Source organism: Leopardus geoffroyi, chromosome A2 (assembly GCF_018350155.1).
Source record: "Leopardus geoffroyi isolate Oge1 chromosome A2, O.geoffroyi_Oge1_pat1.0, whole genome shotgun sequence".
In the NCBI taxonomy this organism is placed as follows: domain Eukaryota; kingdom Metazoa; phylum Chordata; class Mammalia; order Carnivora; family Felidae; genus Leopardus; species Leopardus geoffroyi.
The window spans coordinates 164,203,528-164,222,290 of record NC_059331.1 but is presented as its reverse complement, the minus strand read 5'-3'; the positions used below and the strand labels follow the sequence as shown (position 1 = coordinate 164,222,290).

General features: G+C 43.4%; 1 protein-coding gene across 7 annotated transcripts in view; it reads right to left on the bottom strand.

Moving 5' to 3' along the window:
- Nucleotides 1–18,763, bottom strand: part of GALNTL5 (polypeptide N-acetylgalactosaminyltransferase like 5) — a 57,815-nt gene that overhangs the window by 34,381 nt on the left and 4,671 nt on the right. For 4 of the 7 annotated variants that reach the window (XM_045496250.1, XM_045496251.1, XM_045496254.1 and 1 more), the window contains exons 2-5: nucleotides 18,134–18,434; nucleotides 10,296–10,416; nucleotides 3,848–4,014; nucleotides 2,089–2,211 (exon numbers count right to left, since the gene is read on the bottom strand). In XM_045496250.1, coding sequence (XP_045352206.1) covers nucleotides 2,089–2,211; nucleotides 3,848–4,014; nucleotides 10,296–10,416; nucleotides 18,134–18,395 — 673 coding nt within the window. In that variant the 5' untranslated portion in view covers nucleotides 18,396–18,434. Of the gene's footprint in view, nucleotides 1–2,088; nucleotides 2,212–3,847; nucleotides 4,015–10,295; nucleotides 10,417–18,133; nucleotides 18,435–18,763 lie in introns of those variants that run through there. The other 3 variants (XM_045496252.1, XM_045496256.1, XM_045496255.1) reach the window with 3 other exon arrangements.

The window sequence follows — 18,763 nt, the reverse complement described above, 5'->3', positions numbered from 1 at the left end:
GTGGAACCTACGGCCACAAAGGTAAAATTTATTCTTTGGAAATCCACATAGATATTTTGAAAAATTGACCCAGCTTTAAGACACAAAGGAAATCTCAACAGAACAAGAGGCCACAAATTCCACCCACAGTATGAATTAAGCTTTCACAATACGAATCACTCAACAATTAAAAGACACTTTAACACATCTGTTATGTTTCAAAACTTTAAAATTCACTCCTTAAAAAAAGTACCTGGATGAAAGAGGAAACCAAAAAAGATACCAGTGCCTTGACAGCTTATAGGACAATTTTACAGAATTTTCCAAACACAAATCATCTGTTTTACATAGATATTCAGAAAAAAGGATAAGAGGCGGGGCAAGAAACATACCATTCATTCTATAAGTCTAGTAAAGCAAAATATAAGAAAACAGTTCAAAAAAAGAGAAGTATAAGCTGATCTTACTTTTTTTTTTAAATGTTTTATTCATTTTTGAGACAGAGAAAGAGCATGAGCAGGGGAGGGGCAGAGAGAGGGAGACCCAGAATCCGAAGCAGGCTCCAGACTCCGAGCGGTCAGCACAGGGCCTGACGCGGGGCTCAAACCCACAAACTGCGAGATCATGACCTGAGCCGAAGTCGGACGCTCAACCCACTGAGCCACCCAGGCGCCCCGATCTTACTTTTAGACATAGAAGTAATGTGTGTGTGTGTGTGTGTGTGTGTGTGTGTGTGTGTAGGGGAAGGGATGGCAGGGAAAGAGAGTATGTGTGTGAGTGGAGAGGGTATCCTAAGATAGCAATACCTCGTGGATCTTTATATAAGTGTTCTATGGGTTTGAAACTTTTCTAACTAAAAAATTAACAAGACTTTCTCCTTAACAAAACAAAACCACCCCATCCCAAACTCTCTGGTAGTATGGTGTGTTGAATTGTGTCCCCCAAAGATATATTCAAGTCCTAACCCCCAAGACCTCAGAATGTGACTGTATTTGGAAATAGGATTGTCGTAGACGGCATTTGTTAGGACGAGGTCCTGCTGGAGGAGGTGGGCCCTCAATCTGAGGGGGATTTGGACACAGACAGACACAGAGAGGAGGTCATGTGACCACAGAGACTGGATGTAGCGATGCCCTTCAAGACAGCCTGCAGGGAGGGGCCGTTTGACAGCTTCCCAATCTTTGGGATCTGATCGGTATTCACCCCAAGGCCACGGCCTCCCGGGGACTCCAGCCAAGGACAAAGCACACACGCGTATTGGGGGCAGAGGCAGAGCGGGGCCGTTTGGGCCTCGAGGCAGGACTGTGCTCTGGGACTCCCCACCAGCCCCGCTGACCTACTGACAGCCACGCGGCCCAGACCTCCTTCCTTCCCTCTCCCCCATGGCGGGTTTCAGGCCAGAAGCTTCTGCTCCACACCCTCCCTCTCTCCATCCTGACACTCTCTCTCTTCTCATTTCGTCTTGGCCTTTGGTCCCCACCTGACTTCAGGGTTTCCCTGTGGGACAGGTAGCTGCACCAGGGCCCCACCGTCCCTAGAAAGTCTTGCTCTCCTGGATGCGTGTGGAGCTCCGGGTCAGAGTCTGTATCGGGGGGAATTCATCCTGTAACGGGATCTAACCTTATAGCTCCTGCAAAAACACACCTTCCATTTGAAATAACAAAGCGGGGGCGCCTGGGTGGCTCACTGGGTTAAGCGTCCGACTTTGGCTCAGGTCATAATCTCGCAGTTTGTCGGTTCGAGCCCCGCATCGGGCTCTGTGCTGACAGCTCAGAGCCTGGAACCTGCTTCCGATTCTGTGTCTCCCTTTCTCTGCCCCTTCCCTGCTCATCGTGCTCTGTCTCTGTCTGTCTCTCAAAAGTGAATAAACATTAAAAAAAAATTTTTTTAACAAATAAATAAAAAATCAAGATAAATGAAATAACAAATCGACATCTTAGAGTAGAATATGTACTTTCAGAGTCCAAAGACTCATATGGCTGAAATACACATCCACTCTTCTTATGCCAGTGGAGACTTGGAGGGGCCCCACGAGAAACTATCTCTGCACGGGCAGGAGGGTCTCTGTGATACAGACACGGGGTCAAGTCCCAAATGGAAGGCTCATACCTGAAGCACGAGAGGCCCCTATCATCCGTGATCGGATCAGTCCCTCTCGCTTTTTGTTTCTTATTAATTTAATCTTTCCCCGAAAAATTTCCAGGTGGTGGTCTAGTTTTTCTTTCAAATCATCTGGAAAAAAAAAAAAAATCCAACGCTTGACAACTTAGAAACTAGAACTACAGACAAGATAGCAATATATCACAATTTTGACGGATTGCTGAAAGCCGTGTTCTGCCACAGAAGTGCTAACGTTACAAATGTTATCCTATGTGAGGAAGGGAGAGACACGTGATTCAGCATTGAAATCAACCGTAAAGATTCTTCTAGGTTTCTAGTGAAATACCTCTATTTTGATAAGTCACCGTTAAGAATTTAATAGAAAAAGCGTGAGTCTTGGCGCTTTGGAGCAATCTGACTTTCTCATGCCTCTTTACACGCTCTGGGCTCTGTGCTGACAGCTCGGAGCCTGGGGCCTGCTTCGGATTCTGTGTCTCCCTCTCTCTCTGCCCCTTCCCTGTTCATGCTCGGTCTCTCTGACTCTCAAAAATAAATAATAAACATGAAAAAAAAATTTCAAGCCACAGTCTAGCAGAAGGTCTCCCGCCAACCCCCGTCCCTTGCTCAGGGCTTTGGGGACTTCTCGCTCAGCGTGCGGCCAAATGTGCTGCCCGGTGCTACTGATGGGATAAGGACTCTGACCATCTCTACACACCCCTTCCTGTGCACAATAGTAGAAATAAACAGTGGTTCTCGGAGAAATCACGTCATACGTGGTAGTGCCTGGCCAACGTGTGAAATTCCTAAACGTAGCTGACGTTGGCTCGAGTAATCTTCAGTTGGACAAAGCAGAGTCACCTCCCCACGGGTCAGACTCCTGGAACATGCTCTTTCGTAGCCCTGCCTGTTCGCCTCCCTACTGTCTCTCCTTTTTTGCTTTCCCAGCCCGCAGGGGGTCAGATTCACAGATTAGGTGAACTCTTCTGTAGGCAACCTGTCCAATACTGATATATTGCTTCCAAGGGAAATGGACCCCTACAGGGACTTACAGACTCCAAGCTTTTCACTAGTCTGGGTCCTCTCGGTTTGCCTCAGGTTTATAATTAAGCTGTAAAACGGATAACGAATCAGATTTTGTATTCATATCACGACTCTTTGAAACCAACAAGCAGAGGAGAGCATGCTCTTGACTGCAGTTGGTCTGATGAGAATTCTTTCATGAGAAGGACTTAGGTCCTGTCTCTTCCCTGCATTAAGCCTCTGATAGCACTCCATTTCTCCAGAGAAAATTCAACCAGAGTCCCTCATGAGCGGCGTTGCCTTTTGGTGGCTCTGGCTGTATGTCCACACTCTCTCCCAATGCTATACTCATATGTAAACTACAGGGAGTACAGAACTATCCCCAACTCAGGATGTTACCTCTGGGCGTTGACAACGCTATTTCCTCTGCCTAAAACGCTTTCTCCCTCCTCTCCATCTAGGTACCTCCCACTCACCCCTCAGACATGGGTTTAGATGTCACCTCTTCCTGAACAGCCTCCATGACCTCTGAAGACCAGGTTGGTGCTCCTATATTTACCTCATGGAAGCACTGATCGCCCGTGAGCCCAACACCGCGGGGCAGGGACCGGCTCTTACACCCCCACTGGTGAGCCAACGGCGCCTGCCTCCACACCCGTCAAATGTAAAATGAGTACTAAAAGAACCCAAGCGCCATCAGAGATCGCCTTCAGAGCACATGACATCGATGGATGGAGTTCTGTCTTACCAGAGTCGCTCATGTCGTCTACCAGAATAATTTCTTCAAGGAAGTGGCGTGGGGTGAGGTTTACGACACTGAACATGGTCCGAAACAAGGCGTTAAACTCCTCGTTGTGGAAGCAGATGACGACGCTGGCAGTAGGTAGGTTGGCTGGGTAATGTTTTTGAAAACACCTGCAAGGATAAGTAAAGGGAAGAAAATGATTTGTGGTCTCACTGACGCAAATCGTTTACGGTTTTTCCTCTTTATTCCCGTAATGGATGATTACGATAATAAGGTGACTGTACATTTGAAAACACTAAAATTAAGGTACAAAAGCTCTTCTAACTTCTTATCTATTCTAATATTTTCTCTTGAGTTTTTTTTTTTTTTAACATTTATGTATTTATTTAACGTTTATTTATTTCTGAGAGACAGAGTGCAGTGCGGGAGGGGCAGAGAGAGAGGGAGACACAGAACACGAAGCGGGCTCCAGGCTCTGAGCTGTCAGCACAGAGCCCGACGTGGGGCTGGAACTCACAAACTTCGAGACCATGACCCGAGCCAAAGTCAGATGCCCAACCGACTGAGCCACCCAGGTGTCCCAATATTTATGTCTTTTTGAGAGAGAGACAGAGAGAGACAAGAGAGAGGGAGACACAGAATCCGAAGCAGGCTCCAGGCTCCAAGCTGTCAGCATAGAGCCCCACGCAGGGCTCGAACTCACGAACTGCGAGATCATGACCTGAGCCAAAGGCAGACTCTCAACCGACCGAGCCACCCAAATGCCCCTAAGTCATCCCCCCCTTCTTCATGCCAGCAATAAGTGCTCTTCCCTGGAGACTCTGTTTGGACCATCTTAATTCAATTCGAACACAGTGTAAACGTGACTCATACGGGTATTTTGGTTTCTATTATTAAAGTGTATTAATACGCTGATTCACACTGAAAGGCACAAATCCGCCACATTGCACTGTCTGCAAAGAAAATCTGGTGCCTCAGTTTGTTGCAACAAAGAAATGCAGTGGATATAGCGTAACTGGATTTCTTCCGGGGATTTGACAAAAGCGTGTCATTATTTTCGTGCATAGGAGAGAAGGACAGAAGCTGAATTGTAATAATATTAGTTATTAGCCGTTGATTAGCGTTCGAATTGCTGCATCATGTGGTTGTATTTTGAAACATTTCGGTTGTAAATGGCAACCCCCCTGGTGCTAGTTTAAGCAAAAGAAAGGGGAGTACATTGGAAGGGGACCCCCCCCTGCCCCACAGGACCTGGTGACAAGTGTACAGGCAAGAAGAATGACTGGAGCCAGAGGCTTGAAAGCCACTTGGACACTCTGTCCACTTCTGCTGTTGTCTTTCCACCTGGGAATAATAGTAACTACAACAATATCAGCCTTCCTCATAGGTTGTGTGGGTTCAATGAGTTGCTATGTCAAATGCTCAGAACGGCATCTGGCAGACAGTAAGTATTACATCAGGCTCATTATAGGATTCTCATCCTCTGTCTGCAACCTGACTCGTTTGCACCTCTTTATTCCACGGAGTGGGAATTGTGGCCAACATCAGCACCCAAGGAGAAACTGGTAAGACTTTCTCTCTGGCTCAAAATGCACAGTAAGGATTCACTGGCCCAGCGCAACTCAGGTGCCCGTCCCTGGGCTAACGGACTGTGGCCAGACAGGCAGTGGGTGAGAGAGAGTGGGGTGGGGGCTAATGGAAGGATAATACGAGGGATGTGATGGTCCAGGGGGAGCTCGTGCTACTTAGGCCCGTCTCTAACGTGACATTCAGTCCTGGGCATATCATTTGAAGAAAACTGTGGATAAATGGCAGATAGACCATGTGAGTGGAGGAGCCTGAGACTACGTCCCACCAGGACCCGTTAGGCCCCTGTGTGTATGAGTTTCTCCAAAATGAACTGATAAATGTTGCTGTGGTCTTTTCTGACTTAAACGTTTCTTACCTAAGCAGGCAGTTTTTCAGGGTAAAAGCAATTTGGACAAGACCTGAGTTTGGTCATCCTTGGTTAGCTGCTCTGTTCTTTGCTGGTCATATCGGTGACCAAGAGTCCGGTAGAAAGCAGGACTATTGTGCGTTGAATTGTGTCTCCCCCAAATTCATCTGTTGACGTCCTCACCCCCAGTTCCTCAGGATGTGCCCTTATTTGGAAATGGGGCTGTTGCAGAAGCAATGAGGAAGATGTGATTAAGGTGGACTTAAGTCCAATAAGACTGGCATCCTCGAAAAAAGGGAAAATTAGGGCACAGGGACAGACACAGAATGCACCGGGTAGGGGGGAGATAGTTGGGTTACACCTTGTGCACTAAGAAGAAAAGACTGTAGGACTGGGGGCGTGCCGACTTGCCCCTTTTGTGCTTTTTGATATTTGCCAGGTTTTCTGTAATTAAAATTTAAAAGAAAGCTACCCAAGTTATTAACTACAAAAGGATAAATAGTAATTTTGCAGTGCAGAAATCTGACACCTTCTGTTTTGGTCAAGTGATCAAAAGTATCTTCACCCCCAGTCACCTCGTTAGTAATGGGACAAATGGACATCAAGTGCCTCCTAATATGATGCTCGGGGAGGACATAACATCACTTCTATGGGATTCCTACCAAAAAGCATGACCAGGATTTGATCACAAGGAAACGTCAAACTCCAACTGAGGAACATTCTAGAAAAAAACTGGTTAGCTCTCTTAAAAAGTGTTATAGTCATGAAAGATAAAGACTTGGGAACAGTTTCAGATGAAAGAAAACCGAGGGCATGGGAATGCCGCAAGTCATCCCGGGTTGGACCTTTCCAGAAAAAGGACACTAGTGGGGCAGCTGTAAATATTTCAGTTGTGTCTGTAGAAGATATTAACATTTGGGGAATCTAAGAAAAGGCTATACAGGAATTCTTTGAGAGATTTTTTTCAACCATTTTGTAGGTCTGAAATTATTTCCAAACTGAAAAGGGCAAAGACAAAAATTACATCAGAAGACCAAGCAACATAAAAATGGTCTCTTCAAAGATCTGTATCAAATACTTCAATAGCTAGTGAAAATAATCATACGAACTTTAAGGCAAAGCTGAAATGGAAATCCCATTTAGTGAAATAACAAGATTAGTACAAGAATGGCTGAAAACCGAATTTCCTGTCAAAGAAGTTAATATTCTGAATATGAAAACTTCCAAGTTCACTTCTCTCTTTGGACAATCTCTCTCTCTAGGAGGCCTGGGTGGCTCGGTCGGTTGAGCGTCCGACTCTTGATTTCAGCTCAGGTCATGACCTCGTGGTTTGTGAGATCGAGCCCCGCATCGGGCTCTGGGCTGACAGTGTAGCATCTGCTTGGGATTCTCTCTCTCTCCCTCTCTCTCTGCCCCTCCCCTGCTCTCTCTCTGTCAAAGTAAATAAGTAAACATTAAAAAATTAAAAAGAAAGAAAAAGAAATATCCCTTTGTCTAAATGTCCTCATTGGTAATTTAGTAAAAATATCTTGGGGGAGATGCAATTCTTATAAATACCTAGGATACACTTGGTGCAAATGGGGAAGGTATTCTCAACTCTAGAATTTTGAAACTATCTACTCCAAGTCCCCAAAACAGGAACCTATATTACAAGACCGCTAATATGCCAAAATTAAAATCTGGTTAGTAACTGTTTATTTAAAAACTTAAAACATATTCATGTTTAGACTTGTACACTGAAAGCTAGAAGACATTAATAAAAGAAATTAAAGAAGACACAAATAAGTGGAAGGGTGTTTGCGCTCAGGGGTTAAAAGAATTTGACACTGATGGGGGCCTGGGTGGCTCAGTCGGTTAAGCATCCGACTTCGGCTCAGGTCACGATCTCACAGTTCGTGAGGTTAAGCCCCACGTCAGGCTCTGTGCTGACGGCTCAGAGCCTGGAGCCTGCTTTGGATTCTGTCTCCCTCTCTCTGTGCCCCTCCCCCACTGTGCTCTGTCTCTTTCTGTCTCTCAGAAATAAATAAACGTTAACAAAATAAAAAAAAAACAAAGAATTTGACACCATGAAGATGTCCTTACTACCAAAGAAATCTACAGATTCAATGCAATCCATATCACAATTCCAATGGCCATTTTCATAGAAATAAAACAAAGACTCCTCAAATTCATATGAAACTACAGAAGACGCTGAAGAGGCAAAGCAATTTGGAGAAACAAGGACACAGCTGGAGGCATCACATGCTCTGACTTCAAACTCTGTTGCAAAGCTGTAGTAATGAAAACAGTTTGGCATTGGCATAAAAAGAGACTCGTGGATCAATGGAACAGAGTAGAGTGCTCGGAAAGAAAATAAAATCATCCATTTATGATTCATCAATTAAGAAAAAAAGCCAAGAAGACACAATGGGGAAAGGACAGTCTTTTCAATGTCGCTAGCCACATGCAAAAGAATGAAACTGGACCACTCTCTTAACACCATACACAGAAATTAACTTGAAATAGATTAAAGACTTGAAGGTAAGACCCGAAACCATAAAGGTCCTAGAAGGAGACAGAGGTAGTAGTAAGTTTCTTGACATCAATCTTGGGGATGAGGTTTTGGATCTGGCTCCAAAAACAGAGACAACAAAAGTATAAATAAATAAGAGGAACTATATCAAGCTAAGAAGCTCCTGCAGAGCAAAGGAAATCATCAACAAAAGGAAAAGGCAACCTGTACTGAATGGGAGAAAATCATACAGTGATAAGGGATTAACATCTAAAATATACAAAGAATTCGTAAAACTCGATACCAAACAAACAATTCAATTAAAAAATGGGCAGGAAATCTGGGGTGCCTGGGTGGCTCAGTTGGTTGAGTGACCGACTTCGGCTCAGGTCATGATCTCACCGTTCTTTAGTTGGAGCCCCGCATCGGGCTCTGTGCTGACGGCTCAGAGCCTGTAGCCTGCTTCGGATTCTGTGTCTCCCTCCCTCTGCCCCTCCCCTGCTCACGCACTGTTCCTCTGTCTGTCTCTCAAAGAATAAATAATCAATAACAAAATTTTTTTTAAAAATGGGCAGAAAATCTGAATAGTTATTTTTCCAAAGGCGTACGATGGCCAACAGGTACATGAAAACGTACTCAATGTCACTAATAATCAGGAAATGCAAATCAAAACCACAACGAGATATCATCTCGCACCTGTCAGAATGGCTATTATCAAAAAGACAAGAAATAACAAGTGTTGAAGACGATGTGGAGAAGAGCCAACCCTTATGCACTGTTGATGAGAATGGAAATTGGTGCGGCCAAAACGGAAAACAGCATGGAAGTTCCTCAAAAAATTCAAAAGAAAGCTAACATATGATCCAACAATTTCACTGACAGGTATTTACCTGGAGAAAATGAAAGCGCTAACTCCTAAAGACATACGCACCCCAAGTTCACTGCAGCATTATTTACAATAGCTAAGACACAGAAACAACCTAACCGTCCATCAGTGGATGAATGGATCAAGAATGCAGTGTCATATACACAATGGAATGTTATTCAACATAAAAAAAGAATGGAATCTTGTCATTTGCAAGAACATGGATGGACCTTGAGGGCGTTACACTAAATGTAAGAAGTCAGAGAGAGATAAATACCATATGATCTCACTTATATGTGGAATCTAAAAAACAACCAACCAAACATCCCCAACCCAAGCTTATAAATACAGAGAACAAACTGGTGGTTGCCAGAGGAAGGGGATGGACAAAACAAAGCTCCATTATAAAATAAATGCATCGTGGGGCGCCTGGGTGGCTCTGTTGGTTAAGCGTCCGACTTCAGCTCAGGTCATGATCTCGCGGTCTGTGAGTTCGAGCCCCGTGTCGGGCTCTGTGCTGACGGCTCAGAGCCTGGAGCCTGCTTCCCATTCTGTGTCTCCCTCTCTTTCTGCCTCTCCCACGTCCATGCTCTGTCTCTGTCTCAAAAATAAATAAACGTTTAAAAAAATTTTTTTAATAAAATAAAATAAAATAAATGCATCGTGGGGATATAATGTCTATATGGTAACTATAGTTAATAATACTATGCTGTAGGGGCGCCTGGGTGGCGCAGTCGGTTAAGTGTCCGACTTCAGCCAGGTCACGATCTCGCGGTCCGGGAGTTCGAGCCCCGCGTCAGGCTCTGGGCTGACGGCTCGGAGCCTGGAGCCTGCTTCCGATTCTGTGTCTCCCTCTCTCTCTGCCCCTCCCCCGTTCATGCTCTGTCTCTCTCTGTCCCAAAAATAAATAAACGTTGAAAAAAAAAAAATAATAATACTATGCTGTATATTTGAAAGTAGCAGAGAGAATAGATCTTAAAATTCCTCATCACACATGCAAATATTTTTGGTAGGTATGTATGGTGGCCAATGTTAACTAGCCTTATTGTGGTGACTATTTTGCAATATATGTACATATCCAATCATTATGTTGCACACTTGAAACGAATATAATCTTATTTTTCAACTATACCTCAATAAAAAATTAGGAGAAACATACTTTTTATTTCTGGTGTCTGGCACTTCTCTCTCACTGCCCAAGCTTTTACTGAGAATGGTGTTAAAACCATATTTTAAAAATCCATCAACAAATTCTGAGCTTGAATAGTTAAAATCCTTACCTGCAAGAAAGGGTAATGAGAGTCACGTAAGTAACAAGTTTACTAACGTCGCTTTGATCAAGGACCATAAGAACAACTATATCCTGAATTCACTCCTTTTATAATGAGTCAGAGTCATTTTCCTGGAACCTAACTACCCCCCCACCCCCATGACAAGGTTAAAATCAGAGCAGGTTCCTTAGAAAAGTATGAACAACAAGCCAGTCTTTGGTCACTCAGTCCCTCTAGGGAAGGAAGTGTTCAGCCTCCTTGGTCCCATCATGATTCACAACGGTCCTGAGATTGTAACTGAGGGATTTCCAGAAGGGGGCTCAAACCCCTCCCCCCACCCCCCACATTCCATTGCAGAGAATTAAAAAATGCCACTGGCCATTTTTTAATAGCAAGATGCCAGGGGCGCCTGGGTGGCTCAGTTGGTTAAGCGTCCGACTTCAGCTCAGGTTATGATCTCATGGTTTGCGTTCGAGCCCCGCGTCGGGCTCTGTGCTGACAGCTTGGAGCCTGCAGCCTGCTTCGGATTCTGTGTCTCCTCCTCTTTTGCCCCTCCCCAACTTGTGCTCTCTCTATGTCTCTCAAAAAATAAATAAATGGAAAAATAAAAAAAATAACAAGATGCCAGAGGCCACCCCCAAATTACCAGTCCTAACACAAAACGAAGTTGGAGTAAATTTCCTCTTAAGAGAGAAAAATTCTCAGATGTCAATGAAGAAATAAAATGTAATCACAAAAGATAAACAGAATGAACTAGAATGGTTAAAAGAAGGGTCTAAGAAGGCACGAGTCAAAATATCATTAAAAAAGTACAGAATTCATCGGAAGCAACATCCAGAAAGTCATTTTATACTCACAATAAGTCATAATAAAGACTAAATAATAATGAGCTTGCAGACATCAAATAATGCTACAGCAAAATACGTTAAAATCAGTAGAGATATCAATATATACTGCCACAAGTGGTAATGGAATATTTTAAGAACAACTCTAAGTCAGGGAAAAAGTTAGAAAGAACTTGATAAATGTCATTAGCACTATTTCCTTAGTGGATTTGAATTTTGCTTTGGTTTTGAAGAATGAACTTTCTTTTCCAATGCCTACGGAGGGCTTTCCAAAACCGATATAAAAGGCGATATTATATACAAAAGAGATTCTCTTCAGGATGCAGTAACCCCATTTCCCCTAAGCCCTCTTTCCTGCACCTGAGAAATCCTGAACGTAACACAATAGATGAGCATAGGAGGGCTCAGAAAAGGCGAAATAAGGAGGCAGATGCCTCAGGACTGGAGGAAGGACATGGGAGCTCCTAATTTCCTCGCTGCCTCCCGTATCTCCCAGACAGAGGTCTGTAGAAGCCTCCCAGTAGAACCACCAATGTCACAGGCCAAAAAGCCTCCCACATACGTCTGTTCCCTCCAGCCACAGGGCTGGGGCAAACCAAGAAATCCTTTGGCCGAACCTAATCTAGTCAAGTCAAGCAGAAGTGGGAGAACCACACCACCCCCGGGGCAGGGAGGAGGCCTTCCACCACACCCAAGGGAGTAAAGGCCAGTGGTGTGGGTGGGACTGAGCAGAACCCACCCTTCTATCCCCCTTTGTGGCAGAAGCAGCAGGGCTCTGATTACCTGGGGGGTGCGGGCAGCCTGGGCGGGGAGCTGGCCTGGGGGACGCAGGTGGCCCTCTCATTCTCCCCCAGATAGCGCCGTGGCAATAGCAATGCTGAGCCTCCAAGCCCAGCTGGCAGCGACGAGGCTTCTGGAGGGGACGCAAGGTGGGACTCGTCACCACTCCACGCAGTCCCTGCCCCTCACGTTAGCAGGGCCCAGTGGAGAGCTAACCCTCTACCCCATCCGGTGGCAATAAGAGAAGCAGGTTATGCAAAGCTGGACACTGACTCTGCTTCTCCTGTCTCCTAACTGGCTGTCCGCGAGGCCCACTGGGGAGCTAACTCAGAGACGACAACTTCATGCCCGTCTGTGCCTCATTTTACCAAAGCGGGAGCTGAACTCCTCCCCTCCCCCAGGGTGATCCCTGGCTGCAGGAATGGTGTCAGCAGACCCAGTGGGGAAACTGAGAATACCTCCCACCTGGCCCACTCTTGTGCTGCAGGGGATGGCCCCTAATAAAGAAGCTTAATTAGGACCCGGTGTTGCATAATATCCCAAAGGCCCAGAATACAATCGGAAACCCTTTCTCGCGCCAAGAACCAGGGATCTCAAATTGAATGAAAAGACAATACAGAGATGAGTCAGAGGTCAGAATGATCTGACTTCTCATGCTAAAGCAGTCATCAGAAGAACGTTTGGAAACAAATGGAAAAGGGAAAATCTCAGCAAAGAAACACAAGTTATATTTTAAAAAATGGAAGACATAGAACTAAAAAACACAATGGTCTAAATAAAAAAAACCTCACTGGACTGGCTTAATAGTAGAGCGATGATGGCTGGTCGGTGAAATCCACCGAATCCGAACAACAGAGAAAGCAGACGGGGAAAAAATGCAGGAACCTGCACGCTGATGACGAAAAGAGCTGATCCTTGTGTTATCGGAGCCCTGGGAGGGGAGGAGTCAGAGTAGGACTGAAAAAGTACTCTGGAAGTAAGGCTGGAAACTCCCCAAATTTGGTGAAAGTTGGACATCTATAGACTCAGGAGACTGAGCAAAACCCCAACAGGATAAACCAAAGAAATGCATGTTGGGACACATCATAACTAAATTTCTGAAAACTGAAGGCAAAGGAAAACTTTTGAAAGCGGCCAGAGAGAAGAGAAGTAGGACTCGCAGAGGATCAATCTGAATGGCCGTGGATTTCTCGTTTGAAATCGCAGAGGAGGCGGGGCACCTGAGTGGCTCAGTCGGTTGAGCGTCCGACTTCGGTTCAGGGCACAATCTCACGGTTTGTGAGTTCTAGCCCCGCATTGGGCTCTGTGCTGACAGCCCAGAGCCTGGAGCCTGCTTCAGATTCTGTGCCTCTCTCTCTCTCTCTCTCTCTGCCCCTCCCCCACTCACACTGTCTCTCTCTCCCTCAAAAATAAATAAACGTTAAAAAAATTTTGAAATCGTGGAGGAGGGAAGGAAGTGACAGAACATTTCTGAATGCTGCAAGAAAAGAACTGTCAATAGCAAATTCTATACCCCTCAAAAATATCCTTTGGGAATTGTGAGAAATTAAAGATACTCCTAAGTGAAGAAAAACTAAGAATTTGTAACCTGCCCTTAAAGAACAGCAAAAGACAGTTCTCTAAACAAAAAGGAAATGATAACAGAAGTGTGGAACTTCAGATAAGAAAAAAGAACTTCAAAATGGATAAAAATAGGGACAAAATAATAGGCTGTCCTTTTCATGAGTTTCTTTTTTTCATTTTTTTAATGTGTATTTATTTGAGAGAGCAAGACCGAGTGGGGGAGGGACAGAGAAAGAAGGGAAGAGAGAGAATCCCAAGCAAGCTCTGCCCTGTCCATGCAAAGCCTGATGTGGGGCTGGAACTTAGAAACCATGAGATCATGACTTGAGCTGAGTCAGGAGTCAGACGCTTAACCGACTGAGCTATGGAGGCACCCCTATCATGAGTTTCTTAAATCATATTTGGTATCTGAAACGACAATTGTAACACCAGGTAATGTGGCGCTCAATACTGAAGACAAGTAAATTTTTTAATTGAGGAGGGCTAAGGGACTGCTTACACTTTACTTGAAGTGGAAACACATCAATTCAAGGAGACTGTTAAGTTACAGATGGATTGCATAATACCTACAGCAACCCCGAGCGAAACCATACAAAGCAATCTGTTGAAAAAAAAAAAAAAACAGTATAAAATAAATCAAAACGGAATTTTGAAAAAATGTTCAAGTAACTCACAGAAAGGAAAGAAAAGGGAAACAGAAGATTGAGAAACAGAGGGAACAAATGAAAAACAAACTGGCTAAGAAACTCTGACATCAATAACTGTCTTAAATACAAATGATCTAAATATACCAATTAAAAGCCTAGATTTACAGAGTAGATTTAAAAAATGTTCCAATAATATGCTATCTACAAGCACCTTACTTCAATGAAACATAGGTTGATTGATAGTAAAAGGATAGAAAAGGATATATTTGCAAATATTAATCAAAAAAGCAGCTCCTGGCTGGCTCAGTGGGTAGAGCCTATGACTCTTGATCTCGGGGTCATGAGTTTAAGCCCCACTTTGGGCATGGAGCCTACTTAAAAAAGAAAAGCAGGAGTGGACCTATTAATATTAGATAAAATAGACCAGAGAAAATTACTAGAGACAAAGAGAGACATTACCTCATGATAAAAAGCTCAGTGCACCAGCAAGACATAATGATTCCAAATACAATCACATCAAAAAAGAGCCTCAAAACACACGAAGCAAAAGCTGATAGAGTTAAAGTAGAAACTGACAAACCCATAAATACAGTTGGGGTCTTCAACCCCCACCCTTAGCAATTGACAGAACTACTAGCCAAAAACTCAGCGAGGACACAGAAGAACTGAACAATACAATCACCCAACAAGATCTAACTGATGTGGATGTAAAGAACACCGTACCCGAAAAGAGCAAATACGCATTTTTTTCAAGTATGCATGGAGCAGTCACCAGAGACGGACCATATCCTGGATCCTGAAACAAGCCTCAAAAAAAAAAAAAAAAAAAAAAAACCCTAAAAGAATTGAAATCATAGAGTATATTTTCAGACTATAAAAGAACCAAACTGGATATCGGTGGTAGACGCTAGAGAATTATTCCATGAGTTGGAAATTTAAAAACCCATTTCCAAATAATCCAAAGAGAAAGTCTCAAAGGGAATATAAAAATATACAGAACTGAATGAAAATGAAAATTCAACATTTCAAAAGTGGAGCCTGCTTGGGATTCTCCCTCTCTCCTTCTCTTTCTGCCCCTCCCCTGCTTTCTCTCTCTCGAGACAAAACAAACAAACAAAAAAAAAACCCAGCAGGCTTTTTTGTAGACGTTGACAATATGTTTCTAAAACCTATATGAACAAGCAAAAGATCTAGAATAACCAAAACAGTTTTTTCAACTTTATTTATTTATTCTGAGAGAGAGAGAGAGAGAGCATTGGGGAGGGGCAGAGTGAGAGGGAGAGAGAGAATCCCAAGCAGGCTCCCAACTGTCAGTGCAGAACCCAACGTGGGACTCGAATTTGCAAACTGTGAGATCATGACCTGAACCAAAATCGCGTCAGCCACTTAACCAGCTAAGCCACCCAGGCACCCCAAAACAATTTTTGAAAAGAATGAGAATAGAGTTCAGAAAGACACCCAACAAAAACAGTCAACTGATTTTTGACCAAGATGGCAAGATGGAAAAAGGGAGCTTTTTCAACAAATGCTGCTGGATGAAATGGATATTCACCTAGGGGAAATGAACATTGATCCTTACCTCACACCATGGCCCTGATGTAAAATATAAAGTAAAACCTAAACTTTCTATAAGAAAACACAGAAGGGAATCTGAGAACTTGAGGTAGGCGAAGGTTACTTTGATAAAACATAAAAAACATGAACCATACAAGAAAATGGGACGGACTGAACATCAAAATTTAAACTTGTTCTTCTTGGAGGCACCTGGATGGCTCAGTTGGTTAAGCAGATGATTCTTTTTTTTTTTTTTAATTTTTTTTAACGTTTATTAATTTTTTGATAGAGAGAGACAGAGCGTGAGTGGGGAAGGGGCAGAGAGAGAGGGACGCACAGAATCCGAAGCAGGCTCCAGGCTCTGAGCTGTCAGCACAGAGCCCGACGCGGGGCTGGAACTCACGGACCGTGAGATCATGACCTGAGCCGAAGTTGGACGCCCAAACGACCGAGCCACCCAGGCGCCCCATAGCATCTCATTGTTGATTTCAGCTCAGGTCATGATCCCAGGGTTGTGGGATCAAGCCCTGAGTAGGGCTCCATGCTGGCTGCTTAAGATTCTCTCCCTCGGGGCGCCTGGGTGGCGCAGTCGGTTAAGTGTCCGGCTTCAGCCAGGTCACGATCTCGCGGTCCGTGAGTTCGAGCCCCGCGTCAGGCTCTGGGCTGATGGCTCAGAGCCTGGAGCCTGTTTCCGATTCTGTGTCTCCCTCTCTCTCTCTGCCCCTCCCCCGTTCATGCTCTGTCTCTCTCTGTCCCAAAAATAAATAAACGTTGAAAAAAAAAAATTAAAAAAAAAAAAAAAAAAAAAAGATTCTCTCCCTCAAAAATAAATAAGTAAATAAATAAATAAATAAATAAAAATAAGTGAAATCAATAAATAAAGCAGAATAAATATAATATAAAATAAATAAATAAAGCCAAATAAGGAAAAACAGAAAATAAAAGGATAAAATAAAATAGTCCTCCTTGAATGACACCACTGAAAAGAGAATTTAAAAAGTACAGCATAGTGCCTATGGTTAACAATGCTATATTGTATATTTGGAAGTTGTCAAGACAGAGCTCATCACAAGAAAAAAGATTTTAACTGTGTGTGTGATGGCTGTTAACAAAAATCATTGTGGTGATTATTTCGCAATATATACACGTATCAAATCATTATGCTCTACTCTAAAACTAATACAGTGCTTTTTTGTCGATAAAAAAAAGAGAATAAAAAGACAAGGCACAGACTTGTACTATTTGCAACTCACATATCAAAGGCCTCAAATCCAAAATACATTTTAAAAAGTCTTAAAAGGGGCGCCTGGGTGGCTCAGTCAGTTAAGCGGCCGACTTCGGCTCAGGTCATAATCTCGTGGTCCGTGAGTTCGAGCCCCGCGTCGGGCTCTGTGCTGGCTGACAGCTCAGAACCTGGAGCCTGTTTCAGATTCTGTGTCTCCCTCTCTCTGACCCTCCCCCGTTCATGCTCTGTCTCTCTCTGTCTCAAAAATAAATAAACATTAAAAAAAATTTTTTTAATAAATAAACAAATAAATAAATAAATAAAAAATCTTCAAAATCGAGGCACCTGGGTGGCTCAGTCAGTCTCTCTCTCAAAATAAAATAAAAACATTAAAAAAAAAATTTTTTTAAGTCTTAAAAATCAGAAGACAAACATCCCAATTTAAAAATGGACAAAAGACAGGAAGAGACATTTTACAAAAGATGATATATGGGTGGTCATTAAGCACATGAAAAGGTGCTCAAAATTATTAGTCCTCAGGGAAATGCAAATTAAGATCACAACGATACCATTGCTTACCCATTCGAATACCTAACACCTAAAAAGCTGACCGTGTCAAACGTTGGCGAAGATTTGGAGCAAAGGGATCTCATATGCTGCGGGAAGGGATATTAAATGGCACGCCTACCTTGGAAAACACTTCGTCATTTTTTTTAAAGTTAAGCATATATCTACCTATATCCCATCTGTCCCAAACCTGGGTGTTTACATAAGAGAAACAAAATATGTCCACATGAAGCCTTGTAATCCACGTTTACCGCAGCATTGCAATTCATTGCACAGTATCTACAAATACATTAAAAATGTAGAATATTGCAGGGCGCCTGGGTGACTCATTCAGTTGAGTGTCCGACTCTTGATTTCAGCTCAGGTCATGATCCCAGGGTTGTAGGATGACGCCCTGTGTCGGGTTCCATGCTGAGTGTGGAGGCTACTTAAGATTCTCTGTCTCTCCCTCTGCCCTTCTCCCCCACTTGTGCTTTCCCTAAAATTTGTATGTAGTTAAAATACTTCCCCTTAAAATGGCTAATGGAGAAAATCAAAATACTTACTCCATTTGAAAAAGGATTTCTGTGGTTTGGTTTCTTCTTCATCAGGACTTTCAAATCTCACATATGGTCTTGGAATTTCCTCTGAGCCATGAGTAACTTGCCGATGAAATTTTTTTTCAAGGGACCAAATTGAGGCAGGCTCCTGGGTTTTCTTGTCCAAGCTGCTCACATGATTGTGGTTAATAAATACATACAACAGAGCTGTCCAGATCCCAAATGTCAAGGATCCATACAGTAAAGTTTGAATTAAAATGCCTCTCATTGTAAACCTAGCATTTTTGAAGGCTCATTTGTTAATTTCCTAAATCAGAAGAATTTAAAAGAAGCTATGTTAGATATTCCCATGCCTTATAGATCATCTACTTGGTTTGAATTCAATTTTCAGTGTTTTAAAAACAGAAACACTTCTACGTACGTATCATATACTTTGATGCGCTAAAGTCGATCTCCTTTTCTCTTAGCAAAACCTCTTAAAACGGGTATTCAGAAGATCCCTTCACACCAAGGGAAGTGACCCAAGATGGCGGATCCGGCCCAGGAAAGAGGTAGCCCACATTGGAATGGGGGCTCTAGTGAGCTCTGGCACTCAACCCCTCCCCTAAAAGGAGATGGGTCAACAGAATATCAGAT